This window comes from Xenopus laevis, chromosome 2S (genome assembly GCF_017654675.1).
Source record: "Xenopus laevis strain J_2021 chromosome 2S, Xenopus_laevis_v10.1, whole genome shotgun sequence".
NCBI lineage: Eukaryota > Metazoa > Chordata > Amphibia > Anura > Pipidae > Xenopus > Xenopus laevis.
In genome coordinates this window covers 118,157,273-118,174,962 of record NC_054374.1, presented here as the reverse complement: position 1 = coordinate 118,174,962, position 17,690 = coordinate 118,157,273, and the positions used below count along the sequence as shown (strand labels likewise).

Genomic DNA, 17,690 nt, shown 5'->3' with positions numbered 1-17,690 from the left:
GTAAATAAAGCATTAGAGATATTATACGATCCCCTTGTATATATTTTTTTTTTTTAAAGGTAAGTTTTATTTCTTTTTTAAACACACAGCAATCATACATACAACAAATAAATACACTCGCAGACTAAACTGCACAAGTTTGGGAGGATGAAAACATGGCACAGGCTATCACCAAGCATAACACAATACAGTGATCGAGCAGTTGAGATGGACACTATCAAACTCAGGTGAACTGTACATCTGAAGGCTAGGTTGGGACCTTCGAGGATATGTAGGATAGCTAACCATGAAGGATTTCATAATAGGAGATGTACTTGGTTAAGACTTGCTATAGAGGGTCGGGTCAATGTCATTCCCCTTATATATTTATACATAGTTATCATATCACCCCTTAAGCGCTTCTTCTCCAGAGTGAACATCCCCAATTTGGCCAGTCTTTCCTCAGAGCTAAGATTTTCCATTCCTTTTACCAGCTTAGTTGCCCTTCTCTGTACCCTCTCTAATACAATAATGTCTTGTTTGAATGATGGAGACCAAAACTGTACGGCATATTCTAGATGGGACCTTACAAGTGCTCTATACAGTGGAAGAATGACCCACTCCTTCCGTGACTTTATGCCCCTTTTAATACAGCTCAAGACCTTATTTGCCCTTGATGCTGCTGACTGGCATTGCTTGCTACAGCCAAGTTTATCATCTACAAGGACTCCAAGGTCCTTTTCCATAATGGATTTGCCTAGTGCAGTCCCATTAAGGGTATAAGTGGCTTGGATATTTTTACATCCCAGGTGCATGACTTTACATTTATCAACATTGAATCTCATTTGCCACTTAGCTGCCCAGATTGCCAGTTTGTCAAGATCCTGTTGCAAGCATGCCACATCCTGGATGGAATTAATTGGGCTGGATAGTTTTGTGTCATCTGCAAACAATGATACATTACTTACAATACCCTCCCCTAAATCATTAATGAACAAGTTAAATAAAAGTGGACCCAATTGCAAACCCTGAGGGACCCCACTAATGTACCATTAACAACCACCCTCTGTACCCGATCCTGTAGCCAGTTTCCTATCCATGTGGAAACGCCTTCATTAAGCCCAACAGACCTTAGTTTAGAGAGCGGTCGTTTGTGGGGCACAGTATGAAACGCTTTGGCAAAATCCAAATAGATCACATCTACTGCCCCCTCCCACCAGCATCTTAATTACCTCTTCATAAAAAGCAATCAAAATTTTCTGACATGACCTATCCTTCATAAAGCCATGCTGATTGCTGCTCATAATGCCATTGACTAGGACAAAATTTTGAATGTGGTCCCTTAACAAGCCTTCAAATAATTTGCCCACCACAGATGTCAAACTTACTGGCCTATAATTGCCAGTAAAAGTAAAAGCTATTACAATTGAAGTGAAGTAAAAGCTATTACAATTGAAGTGAAGTTTAAGCTATTAAAATTATTTTGAGTTTTATTTACTTTTTTAAGCACACCGGTGAAAATTGGTCTGGCATGGTACAACCTTTCCATACAAGCAGTGCAACAAAAACTTGTTACATGTAGAAATAAATAGCTGCTTGCAGAATCCTTCCATGTTCATAGTCTGAATGACAATGCATTAAAATATGCAATTGTTTGTTGAAACAAAACCTGCCAAAAAAACTTTAAGCTTGACAGATCTGAAAGGCTTGTCACCATGCACTGTTTTTTCTGATTGTTAAACATAAACTGTTCCGTCATGTGTTGCTTTATTGTAATTCTTGGGAAGTGGGTTCTTAATCACGCTACAGCCAAGAAAAATGTTGCTGTCTGATGGATGCCCAGTATGCCTCAGTGTAGACAGTTATATAGACAGGCTGTCTTTGTTGTGCTATTTCACTATGTTCCCTTAAATATTGACTTTTCAGGTGAAGGTGGCTTTACCAAGACTTTCTTGTGTTATTTCATCTTTTTCTGTGGCTTTTGCAACCCTTCTCCTTTTTAAAGGATTAGTTAAGTGTAAATATAAAACGGGTTAAATAGTCTGAGCAAAATTTAAAATAAAAATGTTTCTAATATAGTTAGTTAGCCAAAAATGTAATCTAAAAAGGCTGAAGTGAACAAATATCTAACATAATAGCCAGAACACAACGTCCTGCAGCGTTCTAACTCTTAGTTAATCAGTGACTTGAATGGGGCCCCAAGCACCATAATTGTTCATTTAGGTTGCATTTGATCCTTAGCATGCAGTTCAGATTCAAAAGCAAACTAACTGAACTGTTATGTCCCATGTGGGCCCCCCTTTAAGTCGTTAACAGTTATGAGAGAAATTTTTTACCAAATTTTTGCCAGGTTTTGAAACAGTTGCTCATAGACTCAAATATTTGAAAAAATTCTTGCAAATCCAAAAAAATTGTCGCCTATAGACGATGCATTTGGCAAATTTTTTTATCGTTTTGTCAATTTTCTAAGAAGCAAAATGGGTCAGAGCTGCAAAGTAGGAAGTAGTTTTGTGGCTATTATGTTAGACATCAACTCAATCCAACTATTTTGAAAACATTTATTACTTGCCGCAGCTGTCTATTTTCCCAGTTTCATTTTTACACTGAACAGTTCTTTTAAGTGGGGTCTTTTAAGAGGGTTTTGGATGTTTTTTCTTCATTTTCTTCATGTTCACCTTTGCTTTCAACATTTGTACAGGACATCCTTGTAGTTCATAACAAGGTACAGAAATTCTTACAGGTTACTCTGTTAATTGTATTACTGTAGTGTGCAGAATTACATTAGTGCCAACTATTTTACCACTATTTTTTGCTATACCACTTTTCATTTTACTTCTGGTTGTATAGGTCAGTGATCAGACATATGTCTGCACCGTGTAGACTGTAGAGCTTACAGTTTTAATAGTGAAAAATCTAATTTTATTCCTTGAGCTGAACAGGACAAAAAGGCAAACTGAAGCTGCTCCTTGTTTGGTCCTTGCAAGGTAGATAACTTCCTGGATCTCTATCGTGGAGTCCCTGCAGTCACACAGTAGCAACCACCTTACCCCTACTCCTAACACATTTACAAATTTTAGGAGACCAGCATAAACAAGAAGTGAACTGTGGGAAAGAATAAATGCAGAGAAATTAAAATGAATTTTTGAACCTTGGGACCTTAAATTTGTGCAAGTGTAAATTCCAGGAGCATGAAATAGATTCCATTATATTTTAGAATCACTTTGATATGATATACTTAAAGGAAAACTATACCCCCAAACAATGTAGGTCTCTATAAAAATATATTGCATAAAACAGCTCATATGTAAAACCCTGCTTCATGTAAATAAACCATTTAATATACTTTTGTAGTTGTATGTGCCATTGGTTAATCATAAATAGAAAATTGCCATTTTAAAAAATAAGGGCCGCCCCTTGGGATCCTAGGATTCACGGTGTACATAAACAAACCATACATGTTAGGTCACATGAGCCAATTAACAGACAAAGTACTGTCTTTTGCTCCCACACTTCTTCCTGTTACAGCTAGAACTGTAGTATTTCTGGTCAGATGATCTCTGAGGCAGCACAGAGACCATCTGTTTTGGGGCTATAGTTTTCCTTTAATTATTCTAAGGTCCACTGTGTATTTTAATGGTCTATGGTAGAATACTAAAAATGAAAAAATGTTTTCGAATGAAACATTCACTACACAATGGCTGTTCATCTTCTGTGAAATATACAAAAGGGAAATATCTATTTACATGCTTGCAGCAAAGAAATGCTTTTTTTAGCCGAGGCTGGATGTACGTAGCTGCTTGATTACTCATAGATTATTTTTGAGACTTGAAGTTCTCATTGAGTACTTTCAAATGAGCAGTACGTCAACAGATGAGGAGCATGTGACCAAACAAATAGTTGTTTCTATGGAATCCAAACACCAGTATTATTTTTACCTGAGACTGCAAATAATTATAAAAAAAAGAAAGCTATCTGCATTGAGCTCATTCATTTGTGACGCTTTTATAAGTGGTAATGTTTCCATTTGTGAGAACATGGAAATATCTGTGATTGCTGAAAATATTCCCAGTGTCCACAGTATTAAAACTGTCTCCATTAAATTACGAACATATAACAAATTTTATTGGTATAGCACCAGCTGAGGATGGCATGCTTAGCATTCTGTAGGCTGTTGGATGGACTCGTCCTAATGCTCTGACGGTAGCACCATTAATTATATCTTGTACTAAATGGACGGTGGGCATGGAAACACATCTCAGAAAGTAAAAATGATAATGTTATGATATGTTTCTTACTGTAATTGTCTACAAAATCATGTCACCTGGGGTTTCAACCTAAAGGCCTCTATCTCCTTCAGCATCTTCTGCCGCAGTTGTGACATCTCTCATAGAGAAAATGTAAAGCATTTGTGTCCGTCAATCACATTTTTGTGTTCATCGCTCTTCCTGAAGCTCTATTAACAAAGCTTATCACTGATCGTTGCTCTGGTCATTAGTAAATGAGGCAGAGTCTAGTTACACACTGAAAGGTCTGTTTGTTACTGGTATGAAATCCAAATTGCCACACACATGTCACACAAATATAAAACCAAAAACTGGAAGGAAAAAATTTGGCATCTGTAAATCATAAATGAAGTGGAGAGGGAAGGCATCCACAAAAGGGTTCCTGGGCAGCAATGTAAAATATAATATGAATATACTTTCTGGCCACATAATTTCAATTTAAAGTGATGTGTTGGGGTTGTGTCTGTTTCGCTAAGAATGGAGGGACAGCCTTTTTTTAAAAACTCCCCAGCCAAGTGGTACTGGTGGTCCAATACCTGGCCAGGTGGGTCACTCTAATGATAGAAGTCTGCAGAACAAAAGTTGGGCAATCGCAAGTCCATCTGAAGTCATTTCAACATTATTTCAAATAAGGAAAACACTGCAGCTCCTGGATCAGCCTGGATGCTAAGGACATGCTTATCACTACAGTGTGATATTGACCCATTAATCATCCAGTAGGTGGCAACCATGGGTCACCTCATAAGAGGGAGTGGAAGAAAATGACGGAGCTGAAGCCGTATGGCTGGTGTTTTTACAGACTGTAAAGAGTCCAGCAAATTAATTGTAGGAGTATAGTATAGACCTCCCTAATGTAAATTAATGAAGATAAAGTGACTAAGCTCCTGATGCAAACAGTAAAGGCTGCTAGTTTGGGGCAAGTAATTATAATGGGGAATTTTAATTACCCAGATATTAATTGGAGCAACAGTACAGATCAGTTAATGGGAACAAGTCTATAAACTTGTTATATGATAATTTTATGTCACAGTTTGATTAGACACAATTGTGGGGTGCTCTTCTTGTTCGAAATCCACTTGTTGAAAGTGCTGGGTGTTCAACCGGAAGACCCTTCCCTTGCACGAGGTACATGTAGAAAATATTCCAAAAGCACACCAGAATCTTGCTCAGTGAAATAGGTGCTTTATTTAGCCCCTGTGTGTCTGAAAAAAAGAGAGCTACATTTCGGGCCCTTCTGGACCCTTTGTCAAGCCTTTGCAATGTGCTTAGTGCCTCTGGCTCCCCTGCACAGTTTGGAAAAGGAGGTAGCAGGAAGTGGAAGAATTTGGCGATACTGTTACTGAAATGCCAGTCAGCAGCAACTAGACCAGACACCATTTTTTAGCCGTATTAATAGGGGCATAGTTTTATTGAAGGAGAGGGTTATTGTTCTACTTTACAGAGCACTGGTAAGGTCCTATTTAGAATATGCTGTGCCGTTTTGGTCTGTAGTGCTCCAACGGGATAATATTGAATAGAGAGAGTCCAAAGAAGGACAACTAAGCTGGTAAAGGGTATGAAAAATCTCCGTTATGAAGAAAGACTGACCAAATTGGGATTGTTTACAGTGGAGAAAAGGTGCTTAAGGGGTGATATGATAACAATGAATTTGGAAAGGTTTATTTTTACAGTGAAGCTGTGGAGTTCTCTCCCTTAATCAGTTGTACTGCAGACACATTAGACAGAGTAGCTTTAAAGGAAAAACAAACCCGTACTAGAAAAAACCCTACCCTGCGTAGACCAACCTCCCTCCTCCCCCACAGCCTAACTGCCCCATAATTTTTTACTTACCACTCCGTGCAGACTGCGCATGCGCCGAGAGTCACGAAAATTTTCAGTAATTTTCGTGACTTTTGGTGCATGCACTGTTGTTTGGGACCGGAAATTTACTCCAACTGCGCATGCAATGAAACTCCGCTCAGATGCCGAAGAAGACCGAAAAAAGAAGATGGCACCTGTGAACTACCGAGGCCAGATCTGCACGGTGGGAGGGGGGGTAAGTAAAACATTAGGGGCATTTGCCCGGGGGGGGCAGTTAGGCTGTGGTGGAGGAGGGTGGTTGGTGTTTCTCCTTTAAGAAGGGGTTGGATGGCTTTTTAGCAAGTGAAGGTCATTGAAAATTGCTATTGATCTGATTGTAGTTTTGGCCCTGGGAAGACATTTTTTCCCCATCTTAGGAAATTTAGAGAGACTTCAGCAAGGGTTTTTTGCCTTCTTCTAGAATCTAGATCAATTCTCAATTAGGCATGTTTAAACAGACATATAAGATCGAACTTGATAGATGTCTTTTTTTTCAAGTTAATCTATTACTAAATGATTATGGTAAATGATTAGGGTAAATGATTCTTTGGCTAGGCTTAAAAACACCTATCAAAAAACAAAACATTAAGGCACCCCAATGCAAGTAAAAGAAAGGGCTCTAAAGGAAGACCTTTCTATTGACATCAGCAATGCAGATAAAATATATAGACAAGTAATAAGCCATACTACGGACTACCCTTTTTATTATAGTTTAATAACCGTTATAAGACAAGTTGTAACAAATAATAGCATTGCACAAGTAATGCAGAAGTATGCTGTATGGTAAAATCTATGTATGTAATAATAAATATATCCTTTGGTAGGTCTCCCTAGTATCCATTTTAGCATTTAACCAAAGGCCACCAACTGGTACTATTATATACTCTAATAAACAGGGTAGGGGGTGTGGAGTTTTTTTTTAATAAGGGGTTGAATTCTCCTTTAAGAAGCTTTCAGCGCAATTCTAAGCCAAGTTGTCAGGCTAAGATTAGTCTGTCTGACTAGTCTGATCAGAATGTCTGTCATGCACAACATGTAATTCTGACTGATTGTCTGTTTCAGCATACTACAACTTGAGTTTGATGTAGTCACATGGCCATTTGCATTGCCTTTGGTCTCTGGAATAGAACTCAACTTGTCAGATGCACCAGTTCTTTTAAAAACTGCATGTAATCACATGATGGAACACTTCTGGAACTGTTGGAAACATAAACTGGTGTACTGCATATGTGCATGAAACCTTAGCTTTTTTTCATCTGTATGTAAATTTTATATAGTGCTTCTGTGTACTCATGGCATATGTGAAGAGGCACAGCAGAAAATAGTTACTGGTAAGGGATCTATTGTCTGCCAACCCCTTATCCAGAAAATACAAGTGCCATTTTCCTATCCAAGCAAAGAGTTCTACTTTATTTGACATTTTCTTTTTTTCTGTAATAATAAAGCAGCACATTGAACTTGATTATAACCAAGTTGCATGAATCCATAATGGTGACAAAACAATCCTACTGTTTTTATTAAAAGTGTTTTCTTATTAGGTGCCTTTAGGCATGGAAGCCAACTAAATTCAAATATGAGGCAGGACACAGTTTGTCTCTGACATTTGGCGCCAGAGCTCCTTGATTCAAATTTGCTGAACTATCCCTGTCTGCAGACTCTGCAAAAAATGATGAGCAGTCTCCTATGTGAGATAAGGGGTTCCTTGTTGAATCAGTGGGGTAAATTCACTGATCTTAATGATAATCTCGTTGAACATGTGAAAGAGAAATCTCAAAATAGTGCTCCTATTTGCAGTGTCTAAGCAACACAGGATATGAGAATACATTTACTATTATAGACTTAGACTAAGCTGGCAATGCTACAATTTAAAACATCCATTCAAGGAAGCAATTTGTATAATAATAATCATTTCCGCAGCATATTTCTGAATATTTTTTGTTTGGCCACTATTCTTTAACATCATTGTCACAAAGCATCAGGTGTCCCTGACACCTGTGCAGTTGCACTGATGCGAAATCCCTTGTAAATTCAAATGCGTCAGTCTTTTGAAATGCTGTAAATGATGTGCCTGTTCCAGTGCTTCAAGCAATTCATCAACACCAGGTGGCAACTGTTATTTTAACGTGGTATAGTGTGTAATTTTAAAAACTGCAAACCATCTGAAGGCTAGAAAGAGGCAAAGAGGAAGGCGAAAAATTTAAAAACGACCAACTGAAAAGTCACTAAGAATAGTTCATTCTAGAACTGAATATTCCACTCAGTGGAGTGGTGAAACATTTTCAAGATTAGGCTTGACCATCTTATCACTGCTAATCACTACTAGAGACGTTTTATAACATACAGTATCAGCCCATTTTATATGCGCTAGAATGGTGCTGCAGTAATTGTTTTGGATTGCTTTGCTTTTTTTCACCTGAAATTCTGACAATATATTGTTATTGATCACAACAAATAATTCTCTAAAACAATTAACAGTATTTTGAATCCTTTTGCAGAGCGTTGAGGAGCATTTACATTTTACTCTTTGTTGTTTCAGTAATTTAAATAAAGAAAAGACATTGCTTCTTCGTGTCAAAAACCAAATGGCAGCAGACATGGAGAAATTATTAAGTCATCAAGAGGTAAAAAGCAGCCATTTTCTGAACCTTACATAGTTACATAGTTACATAGTTAAATTGGGTTGAAAAAAGACAAAGTCCATCAAGTTCAACCCCTCCAAATGAAAACCCAGCATCCATACACACACCCATCCCTACTTTTAATTAAAATTCTATATACCCATACCTATATTAACTATAGAGTTTAGTATCACAATAGCCTTTAATATTATGTCTGTCCAAAAAATCATCCAAGCCATTCTTAAAGGCATTAACTGAATCAGCCATCACAACATCACCCGGCAGTGCATTCCACAACCTCACTGTCCTGACTGTGAAGAACCCCCTACGTTGCTTCAAATGAAAGTTCTTTTCTTCTAGTCTAAAGGGGTGGCCTCTGGTACGGTGATCCACTTTATGGGTAAAAAGGTCCCCTGCCATTTGTCTATAATGTCCTCTAATGTACTTGTAAAGTGTAATCATGTCCCCTCGCAAGCGCCTTTTTTCCAGAGAAAACAACCCCAACCTTGACAGTCTACCCTCATAATTTAAGTCTTCCGTCCCTCTAACCAATTTAGTTGCACGTCTCTGCACTCTCTCCAGCTCATTTATATCCCTCTTAAGGACTGGAGTCCAAAACTGAACTGCATACTCCAGATGAGGCCTTACCAGGGACCTATAAAGAGGCATAATTATGTTTTCATCCCTTGAGTTAATGCCCTTTTTTATGCAAGACAGAACTTTATTTGCTTTAGTAGCCACAGAATGACACTGCCCAGAATTAGACAACGTGTTATCTACAAAGACCCCTAGATCCTTTTCATTTAAGGAAACTCCCAACACATTGCCATTTAGTGTATAACTTGCATTTATATTATTTTTGCCAAAGTGCATAACCTTGCATTTATCAACATTGAACCTCATTTTCCAGTTTGCTGCCCAGTTTTCCAGTTTAGACAGATCACTTTGCAAAGTGGCAGCATCCTGCATGGAACCTATAGTTCTGCACAATTTAGTATCATCTGCAAAAATAGAAACAGTACTTTCAATGCCCACCTCCAGGTCATTAATAAACAAGTTGAAAAGCAAGGGACCTAGTACAGAGCCCTGCGGTACTCCACTAACAACACTTGATAACTAATCTGTCATCTGTTCTTTTGTCTGTAACATAAGTTTTTTTTGGGATCTGGCCTTAAATTACTTATATATGTAAAGAAAAACTAAAATATTGTTAGTGTATATATTTGTGATAGCTTTGATTGTCCAATGAAAAACACTGTCACAGGCACGGCCAGAACTAGGGGTAGGCAGAAGAGGCACCTGCCTAGGGTACAACAATTGGGTGGTACCTCTTGAAGAGCCTTCTGCCTACCCTTAAGGTGGTCATAGACGCAGAGATATCATACTGTGACCCAGGAATATGAAGTGGGCGATATGGGGCTGATCCGATCATGGGCCCTAGGACCCAACCATCAGATCAGAATGCATTTGAAATGGGCGGTCGGATCGTGGGACCGCATACATGCTTAGATGTGGCCGCGATCCAACAGGATTTTTCAACCTGCCCGATCGAGATGATATCGTTGGGGAAGCTTGACGGATAGCCTAACACATGGGCCGATAAGCTGCTGACTTGGTCTGTCGGCTGCTTTTATCTGCCCGTGTATGGGGGCCTTTAGTTTAGGTTTTCTTGTCCCTGTTGGAGCACCCACCTCCTTGCACTCCCCCATGATGTCACTGAACGTGCATGCACACATTCACGTACACAAAGGTGGCCAGCCAGGTTGCCTAGGGTGCCTGTGTGGCTTGGCCCACCTCTGATCACAGATTTTACTACAGGTATGGGATCTCTTATCCAGAAAGCTTTAGAAATGCAAGAAGGCTCTCCCATAATTTTTTTTTTTTTTTTAATTATTTCCTAAAAAACAGTACCTTGTACTTGATCCTAACTAAGCTGTATGAACCCAAATTGTGGAAAAACAATCCTATTGGGTTTACTCAGAGGCCCATTTATCAAAGGTCTAATTTCAAATTCATGAGTTTTTTTTAACTAATAAATTTGAATATACTCGAAATTCGATTGGGAGGTTATTTCATAAAAAAATCTAAAACTCCCTAATTTAATCGACTTGAAAACTCGAATCCAATTTGAATCCAATTCGACTAAACTCGATTTGAGTTTTTTCTCCGAAATAAAACTTGAATGTCAGGAAGGCTAGTAACATGTCCAAGCTGGTCTCTGGAGCTCTCCCATTGACTTATACATGAACTCGGCAGGTTTAAGGTGGCGAATAGTTGAATTCGAATTTTTAAAGGGCCAGAGTTTGATAAATCTCGAAATTCAAATTGTATAATTCACAATTCGATTTTTGAGAAGTTTGACTATAAATTTGCAATTCGACCCTTAATAAATCTGCCCCTTAATGTTTCTTCTGGAAGAAAACCCAGGTTCTAAGCATTCCAGACAAACCTTACTATATTATTATCCTTTATTAATGTTATATCATCTTCATTTATTCACTTTAGTCACTGCCCAGTTTCTTGCATGGGTACATGCTCACTCACTCTCCTCAGAGCTAAATTTAGAGCCCAGCGTTATGAGGTACCAGTGCTAACCAATGTGCCACAATAAGGCTTTTTATATTGTTGCCTTTTTAAGACATAGAGGATTCAGTGCTTGTTTAGACTACTTTAGGTGAACATATTAAATGGAAAACAATATCTTTTATATTTTCAAGTATTGGCACCTTGTGCCAGTTCTCTCCCAGTTAAGTGCACCTGTACCAAAGTATCCTTCTCTGAGATCTCTGATCTCATCTCTATATACTCACCCAACCGCTTGTTACACTCCTCTACTGACCTGCTACTCAACTCTTCTCTCATTACCTCCTCACACGCTCGCGTTCAAGATGTTGCAAGGGCTGCACCCCTTCTCTGGAACTCTCTCCCACGGTCTGTCTGACTTTCTCCCAACCTTTCTGCTTTGAAAAGATCTCTTAAAACACACTTCTTTAGAGAGGCCTACCCTCACTCTGCTTAACTACCAAATGCAATACCACATACAGTGCCACATCTCTCACCCACTCAATTCTGATCTTGCCAACTCCCACACCTTGTGTTTTATTCCCTTCCATTTAGATTGTAAGCTCCTTTGCACAGGGCCTTCCTCACCTTTTGTACCGGTATTGGTTGTAATGTATGTAATTCCACATGTTCTATGTATGTAATTAATGTGATTTAGTTGTATAAATACATTTACTTTACAGCTCTGCGAAATATGCTGGCGCTATATAAATAAATGTTAATAATAATAATCCCTGGGTATTGGATTTCCAATGGCAACTCTAGCAGTTTATGAGGCTAGTGCATGTTATGTTGGCTGGTAGTAGAAATGTGATAATTTATTGTCTCTCAACAGTAAAAGTTAGGCAGTAAGTGTCTTTGTTGTCAGCGATGTACTGCTGATTGATAGTTTTAAACTATACGATTGTCTCTTAAGTGTGGTGACAAGTCAGACCACAAAGAATTCTATTATTAATTGCTTGACATTTGCCTTTTAACCACTATGTTGTGCACAAATTGATGTTGACCTAAAATCTGACCTGTGGAGTGTGTAACAGTAAATAAACCTTACTGTGAAATGGTTTTTGCTCTGTTTGGCTATGACAATATATAGTTAAAAAGGCCTAAAGAGGGCACTGTAGGGGTTTAATAGTGAACAGGTATTTAATTACTGTTTTTCTAGTTCATAAGCATGCAATAGTCTTGTCTGAGATGGCAAAAATTCACTTTTAGTATGATATAGACATAGATATTCTGAGACATTCTTTATTCTTTAACAGCTTTTGAGTTTCATATTTCAGTCACTATCTGGTTGCTAGGGTATTATTTGCACTAACAAACAGGCAGTGGTTTGAATGAGAGACTGGACGATGAACAGCTAACTGAAGTGAAAGGAAAGCAATAAGAAGTAACAATAAAATTGGAGCCTCACAGAGTAATAGTTTTTTGGCTGCCAAGATCAGTGCCCCCCCCCCACTTGAAAACTGAAAAAGGAAGAAGAGAAAGGCAAATAATTTAAAAAAACTATAAAAAATAAATAATGAATTCCAATACTACATAACAAGTTAACTTAAAGGTGAATCACCCCTTTAAATTGCTTTAATGGGCAAAAGCAGCAGATCTGTCTGTCTAAAATCTTATCTGATTGTAGGGGACAGGGGCCCTTAGTCTAATGGAGGGAGTAATTCTTCCCTTCTTGGGTCACATTATGATATCTAGTTATCTTAAGTTTGGGCGGTAGGTGGCGCTTTGTAATAATATATATTGAATGGGCCATGCGGTCTCAAGGCTTTTTGCCAGAGGCACTTCTAAATAAATTGGAGTCTCCCGTGGGGCCAGCATTAGTGCAGGACTAGTAAGGGGTAGCTAGATCCTGTCACTAGTCTCTCTAGGAGAGAGTGAGACAGATTAGAGCTACCTATATTGAGCAGCTCCTGGCTCCACCGTAGAGTATTGAACGGATTAGATTGCGAAGGACAAATCTAAGAGAAATCTGAAGTTTGTCTTCTTTTTGCTGCTATGGATTTTATGAAATTGTATCCATTTAGGCACAAAGGCAGTAGTGAAGTTGGCACTGATGTTGCATGAATTTGAACATTGACTTTGGGCCAGACTAATTGTCCAACTGGTGTCTAATTAGGTTGAAGTCAGGGCTCCATTCTGGAGTTCTTCCTCTCCAATCTCAGCAAGCCAATTATGTACTTACATGGCTATATGCATGTGCACATTATCATGCAGAAAGAGGAATGGCCTTCTCTAAACTAGGCAAAGCAGGTTGCGAAAAACTGCCAAGAATGCTATTATGCATAGTAGCATTGGGGCTTGCTTTTATTGGAACCAGAGGCACTAGCCCACACCATGAAAATAAGCCCCATGCCATTATATCTCCACCTTCAAACTTTAGGTTTCCATTAAGCATCCAGACAGGTAGCGTTAAGCTTGAGCACCCAACATGTTGCTATCCAACCCTTTGTTGATCTAAAGTAATAGTTGTTGGGCTGCCATTGCTTACAGAAAATGTCTGGAACTCTTCAGTGAGTGCTAACTGAGCATGTGCATCTGGATACATTTACCTATATAGTGTATACACCATCTGTTACTATACCCCCCTCCTAATAGAATACAAGCCTCAAGCCTTAACTAATTATACCCACTGACATTTATTTCTTAGGGCGGATACCATTTAGCCTTCCTTTCTATGACCCTTTACACCCAACAGTGAGTTAAGTGATCAGACATTGTAACCTAAGTTCAGTGCAGTGGTGTAACTAGGTCCCTTATGCTGCACCCTGCAGGGCAATCCAGCAAACAGACTGGACCCTTATTTACATGGGCCCTAATTTACACCACTGGTCCAGTGCTCTCAGTCCTAAACTTTTCAACAAAATAAATCAAATAAAAATACATGTCCATACCCCATCACCAGGTCAACAGTTATTAACCGCTGGCCTAGAGGCATAGCAGCATTTTGGGGGGGGTGTATTTTGGCTCCCATCAAAATCTTTTTCTTCTTGGTTTGGAGGCACATGTACACACACACACACCACTTGTTAATGTCAAAACATTGCATGATTTAATCTGTAATGATGGAGCATGTTGATACTAATATAGCTGTCTGTGCTATTTTCATCAAGAAATTCTGTCTATGTATACCCTTGGCAACATGACTGCAGAGTTTACAACTTGAAGCTGCATACTGGCATCAGCTATGGACTCTTCTTAACAGCTGCTCTGCAGTCGAGCTCTTATAACATGCCACTACACATGCTAAACTGTTCTAACAGTTACTATTTAATAACAAGGGAATGCTTGCTGTGCCATCCTGTACAACTAGGTGCTTACTGAATGAAGGCCATGTACAATTATGAATTACAGTGGTGTGTTGTAAGCTACAGATCTATACGTTTTCATAACACCATACTGTCAGTTATTTATGGTCTGTAAGAGAAACTCAGATTGCACTCTGTGCTCCCGGCAGCTGGTCTGCCTGCAAGTCAGAACAAAAGATTAAAAGTAAAGGGCCTGAATAAAATAATAAGCAACATAAAATAATTTAAGGACAGAGAATGTTTGTGCAGTGCCCTGGCTGAAATCAATCCTAGGACACCAGTACTGCAATGTACCAATGCATCACTATGCTGCCTCATGTTGGTCCATCTGTAACACTTAAGGTCATTTATTAATTTTTTTGAGTTTTTTGGATTCAAACTTTGTTTTTTTTTTCTTACTTTAAAATCTGAATTTTTAGTGGGAAAAAAATGTAAATTTCCAAGAGTTAGAGTTATTATTATACCCTGAGGATGGAAAAAGTCAGAATCCAAAAATACTCCATCTCAGACCTGCCGAGGTTGTATATAAGTCAATGGGAGAGGTCCCTATCCTATATGGAAGTTTCTGTGGTCTGCACTGGAATCAGCCTGAAAATTCTATTATTTCAGGCAAAAATCTGAAAAATTCTGACTTTTTCAGAAAAAGTCAGGCAAAAATCGAGTCATTCTGGTGAAAAATCTGAAAAAATTGTACGATTCAGATTTTCACTCAGTTTTTACCCAATCCAAATCTTGCTTTTTTAATAATAAACTTACAATTTTTTTACGGATCACCAGGCAACTTTGGGTCATAAAATCTTGATTTTATTAATTACATTAAAATCAGTCAATCAACCACAGTAATGAAACAAACCTCACGTTTGGCGTGTTTCGTGGCTTCATGCCACTTCCTCACTACTGCATTTGATTGACTGATTTTAATGTAATTAATAAAATCAAGATTTTATGACCCAAAGTTGCATGGTGCTTCGTTAAAAAAAATTACAAGTTGATACATATGTTCGCGTGGTTCTGGAGGCGTGGTCACATGTCAGCACAGGGAATCTGGTCCTCTCTCAGCAAGGAAGTGGGTGAGTGCTCTCCCCTATGTGTTTTTTAATAATAAATAAGGTCCAATTGTGGATTCTAGTTTGGTCGGACTTTATATTATTTAAATACTCAGAAAAATTAGAATTTTGATAAATAAGGTCCGTAGAGTAAATTTAAACATGAACTTCTAACTTTTTAGCAGATAACTGATAATTTATTGTCAAGGGGTTACATTTAAGATAATCAGGAAAATGAGACTTGTATTTGTAGACCTGAATAAATGATTTTTTACACACATTTGTTTATCTAATAGTGACCACTGTCTTTTTCGTTTACAGGAATTGGCACAGATGAAGCAGGAGTTACTTGGCTTACGTAGCAGACGGCAAGGTAGACCTGTGTCCCCTCCTACAGAACATATAAGAAATATGAAACCAATTTCAAAACCTAGAGAACCTGCACTACAGTCTCATATTGAAGATAATATATTTATCCCTAGACCAACATTGTTTGTAAGTACTTCTTTTCAGCCTCCTCTTGTTTTAGGGCTGCTACATGCAGCGTTTTATCAGTGCTCAGAATTCCAGTTCTAATTATCCAGATGATGTCTAAGTTTGTGACAAATGCATAATGAGAACCTAAATTCTGAAATGATATGCTAAAAGGCTGGTGTCACAGGGGCATGCATCCTCCTCCAGTATTGTTAAAGGAACATTAACACAAAAAAATGTAAATGTTTTAAAGTAATGAAAATATCATGTAGCGTTGCCCTGCACTGGTAAAACTGATCTGTTTGCTTCAGAAATACTACTATAGTTCATATAAACAAACTGCTGTGTAGCAATGGCGGAAATGGAAAAAAGGTTATAAGGCACAGGTTAGATAGTGGATAACAGATAACATTATGCTCTACGGAGCTTATCTGCTGTGTAACCTGAGCCTTTTCTCTTTTGAATGGCTGCCCCCATTGCTACACAGCAGCTTATTTATATAAACAATAGTAGTGTTTCTGAAGCAAACACAGCAGTTCTACCAGTGCAGGACAACACTGCATTATATTTTTATTACTTTTAAACACTTTTATTTTTTGATGTTACTGTTTCTTTAAGCTGGCAGAGGAGCACCCAGAACTCCCAACGCTGCTTTCCATTAAAGGGATACTATCATGGAAAAACGTGTTTCTTTCAAAATGAATCAGTTAATAGTGCTGCTCCAGCAGAATTCTGTACTGATATCCATTTTTCAAAAGAGCGAACAGATTTTTTTATATTCAATTTTGAAATATGACATGGGGCTAGACATATTGTCAATTTCCCAGCTGCCCCCAGTCATGTTTACATATATACAATATATACATGTTCCCAAATATGCTGGCCGTGAAAGTAAAGTTTTAGCCCTTCTGACCACTACAACTGATGTCTTGTAGTTAGTCAAAATGGATTCCTGATTTAACCCGAAAGCTGCTTTTGACATTTGATTGGTGAGGTGAAAGTGAATAAAAGCAAACAGTGACATCTTGATATCTAAAAAAGTCATTTTGACATAAGGGATTAACCTGGTTTATTCTAACGTCCTTCCCATTTTGACAGACAAAAAAAGAAAGCCCAGAATGGTACAGAAGATTAAAGCAGAAGACAACATGAAAGGAAAGCCATGACAAAAATACACTGTCCTCAGGAAGGTCTTTTTTTTTTTTTCTAAGGTTCATTTTTGGGGTTGTGTTTGTTTATTGATTTTAATGTGTATTTCATTTTCTTATGTCATTTACCGTTATTTTATTCACTGTTTTTGTAATTCCTTCGAAGTAATATATTGAGCTTTTTACAATGAGAAATTGTTTTGTTTTTAATACAAAGAATTTCTTGCAGTTGTGCTACATTATTCAGTAATTGCAACATGAATTGGTTTGTGTCTCTTTAATAACATTGCCTTATGGGTGTAGGATGATAGCACACAAGGGTAGATTAGGAGGTAACTTTGCATTTTTATGTGCAATATGATTATGTAATGCGGCACCACCAGCTTTTCTCTTTACACAACATCAGTTATGGTGTTTGTATGGATGTTCAGGA

General features: G+C 38.1%; 1 protein-coding gene across 4 annotated transcripts in view; it reads left to right on the top strand.

Annotated features, from left to right (window-relative positions):
* The window catches only part of pibf1.S (progesterone immunomodulatory binding factor 1 S homeolog), a 96,490-nt gene extending 79,005 nt beyond the window's left edge, over window positions 1-17,485 (top strand). For all 4 annotated transcript variants that reach the window (XM_018248340.2, XM_018248341.2, XM_041583177.1 and 1 more), the window contains exons 16-18: window positions 8,638-8,722; window positions 15,957-16,130; window positions 17,208-17,485. In XM_018248340.2, the coding sequence (XP_018103829.1) occupies window positions 8,638-8,722; window positions 15,957-16,130; window positions 17,208-17,261 (313 nt within the window). In that variant the 3' untranslated portion in view covers window positions 17,262-17,485. The remainder of the gene's footprint in view (window positions 1-8,637; window positions 8,723-15,956; window positions 16,131-17,207) is intronic.
* The last annotated feature ends 205 nt before the right edge of the window (window positions 17,486-17,690 follow it).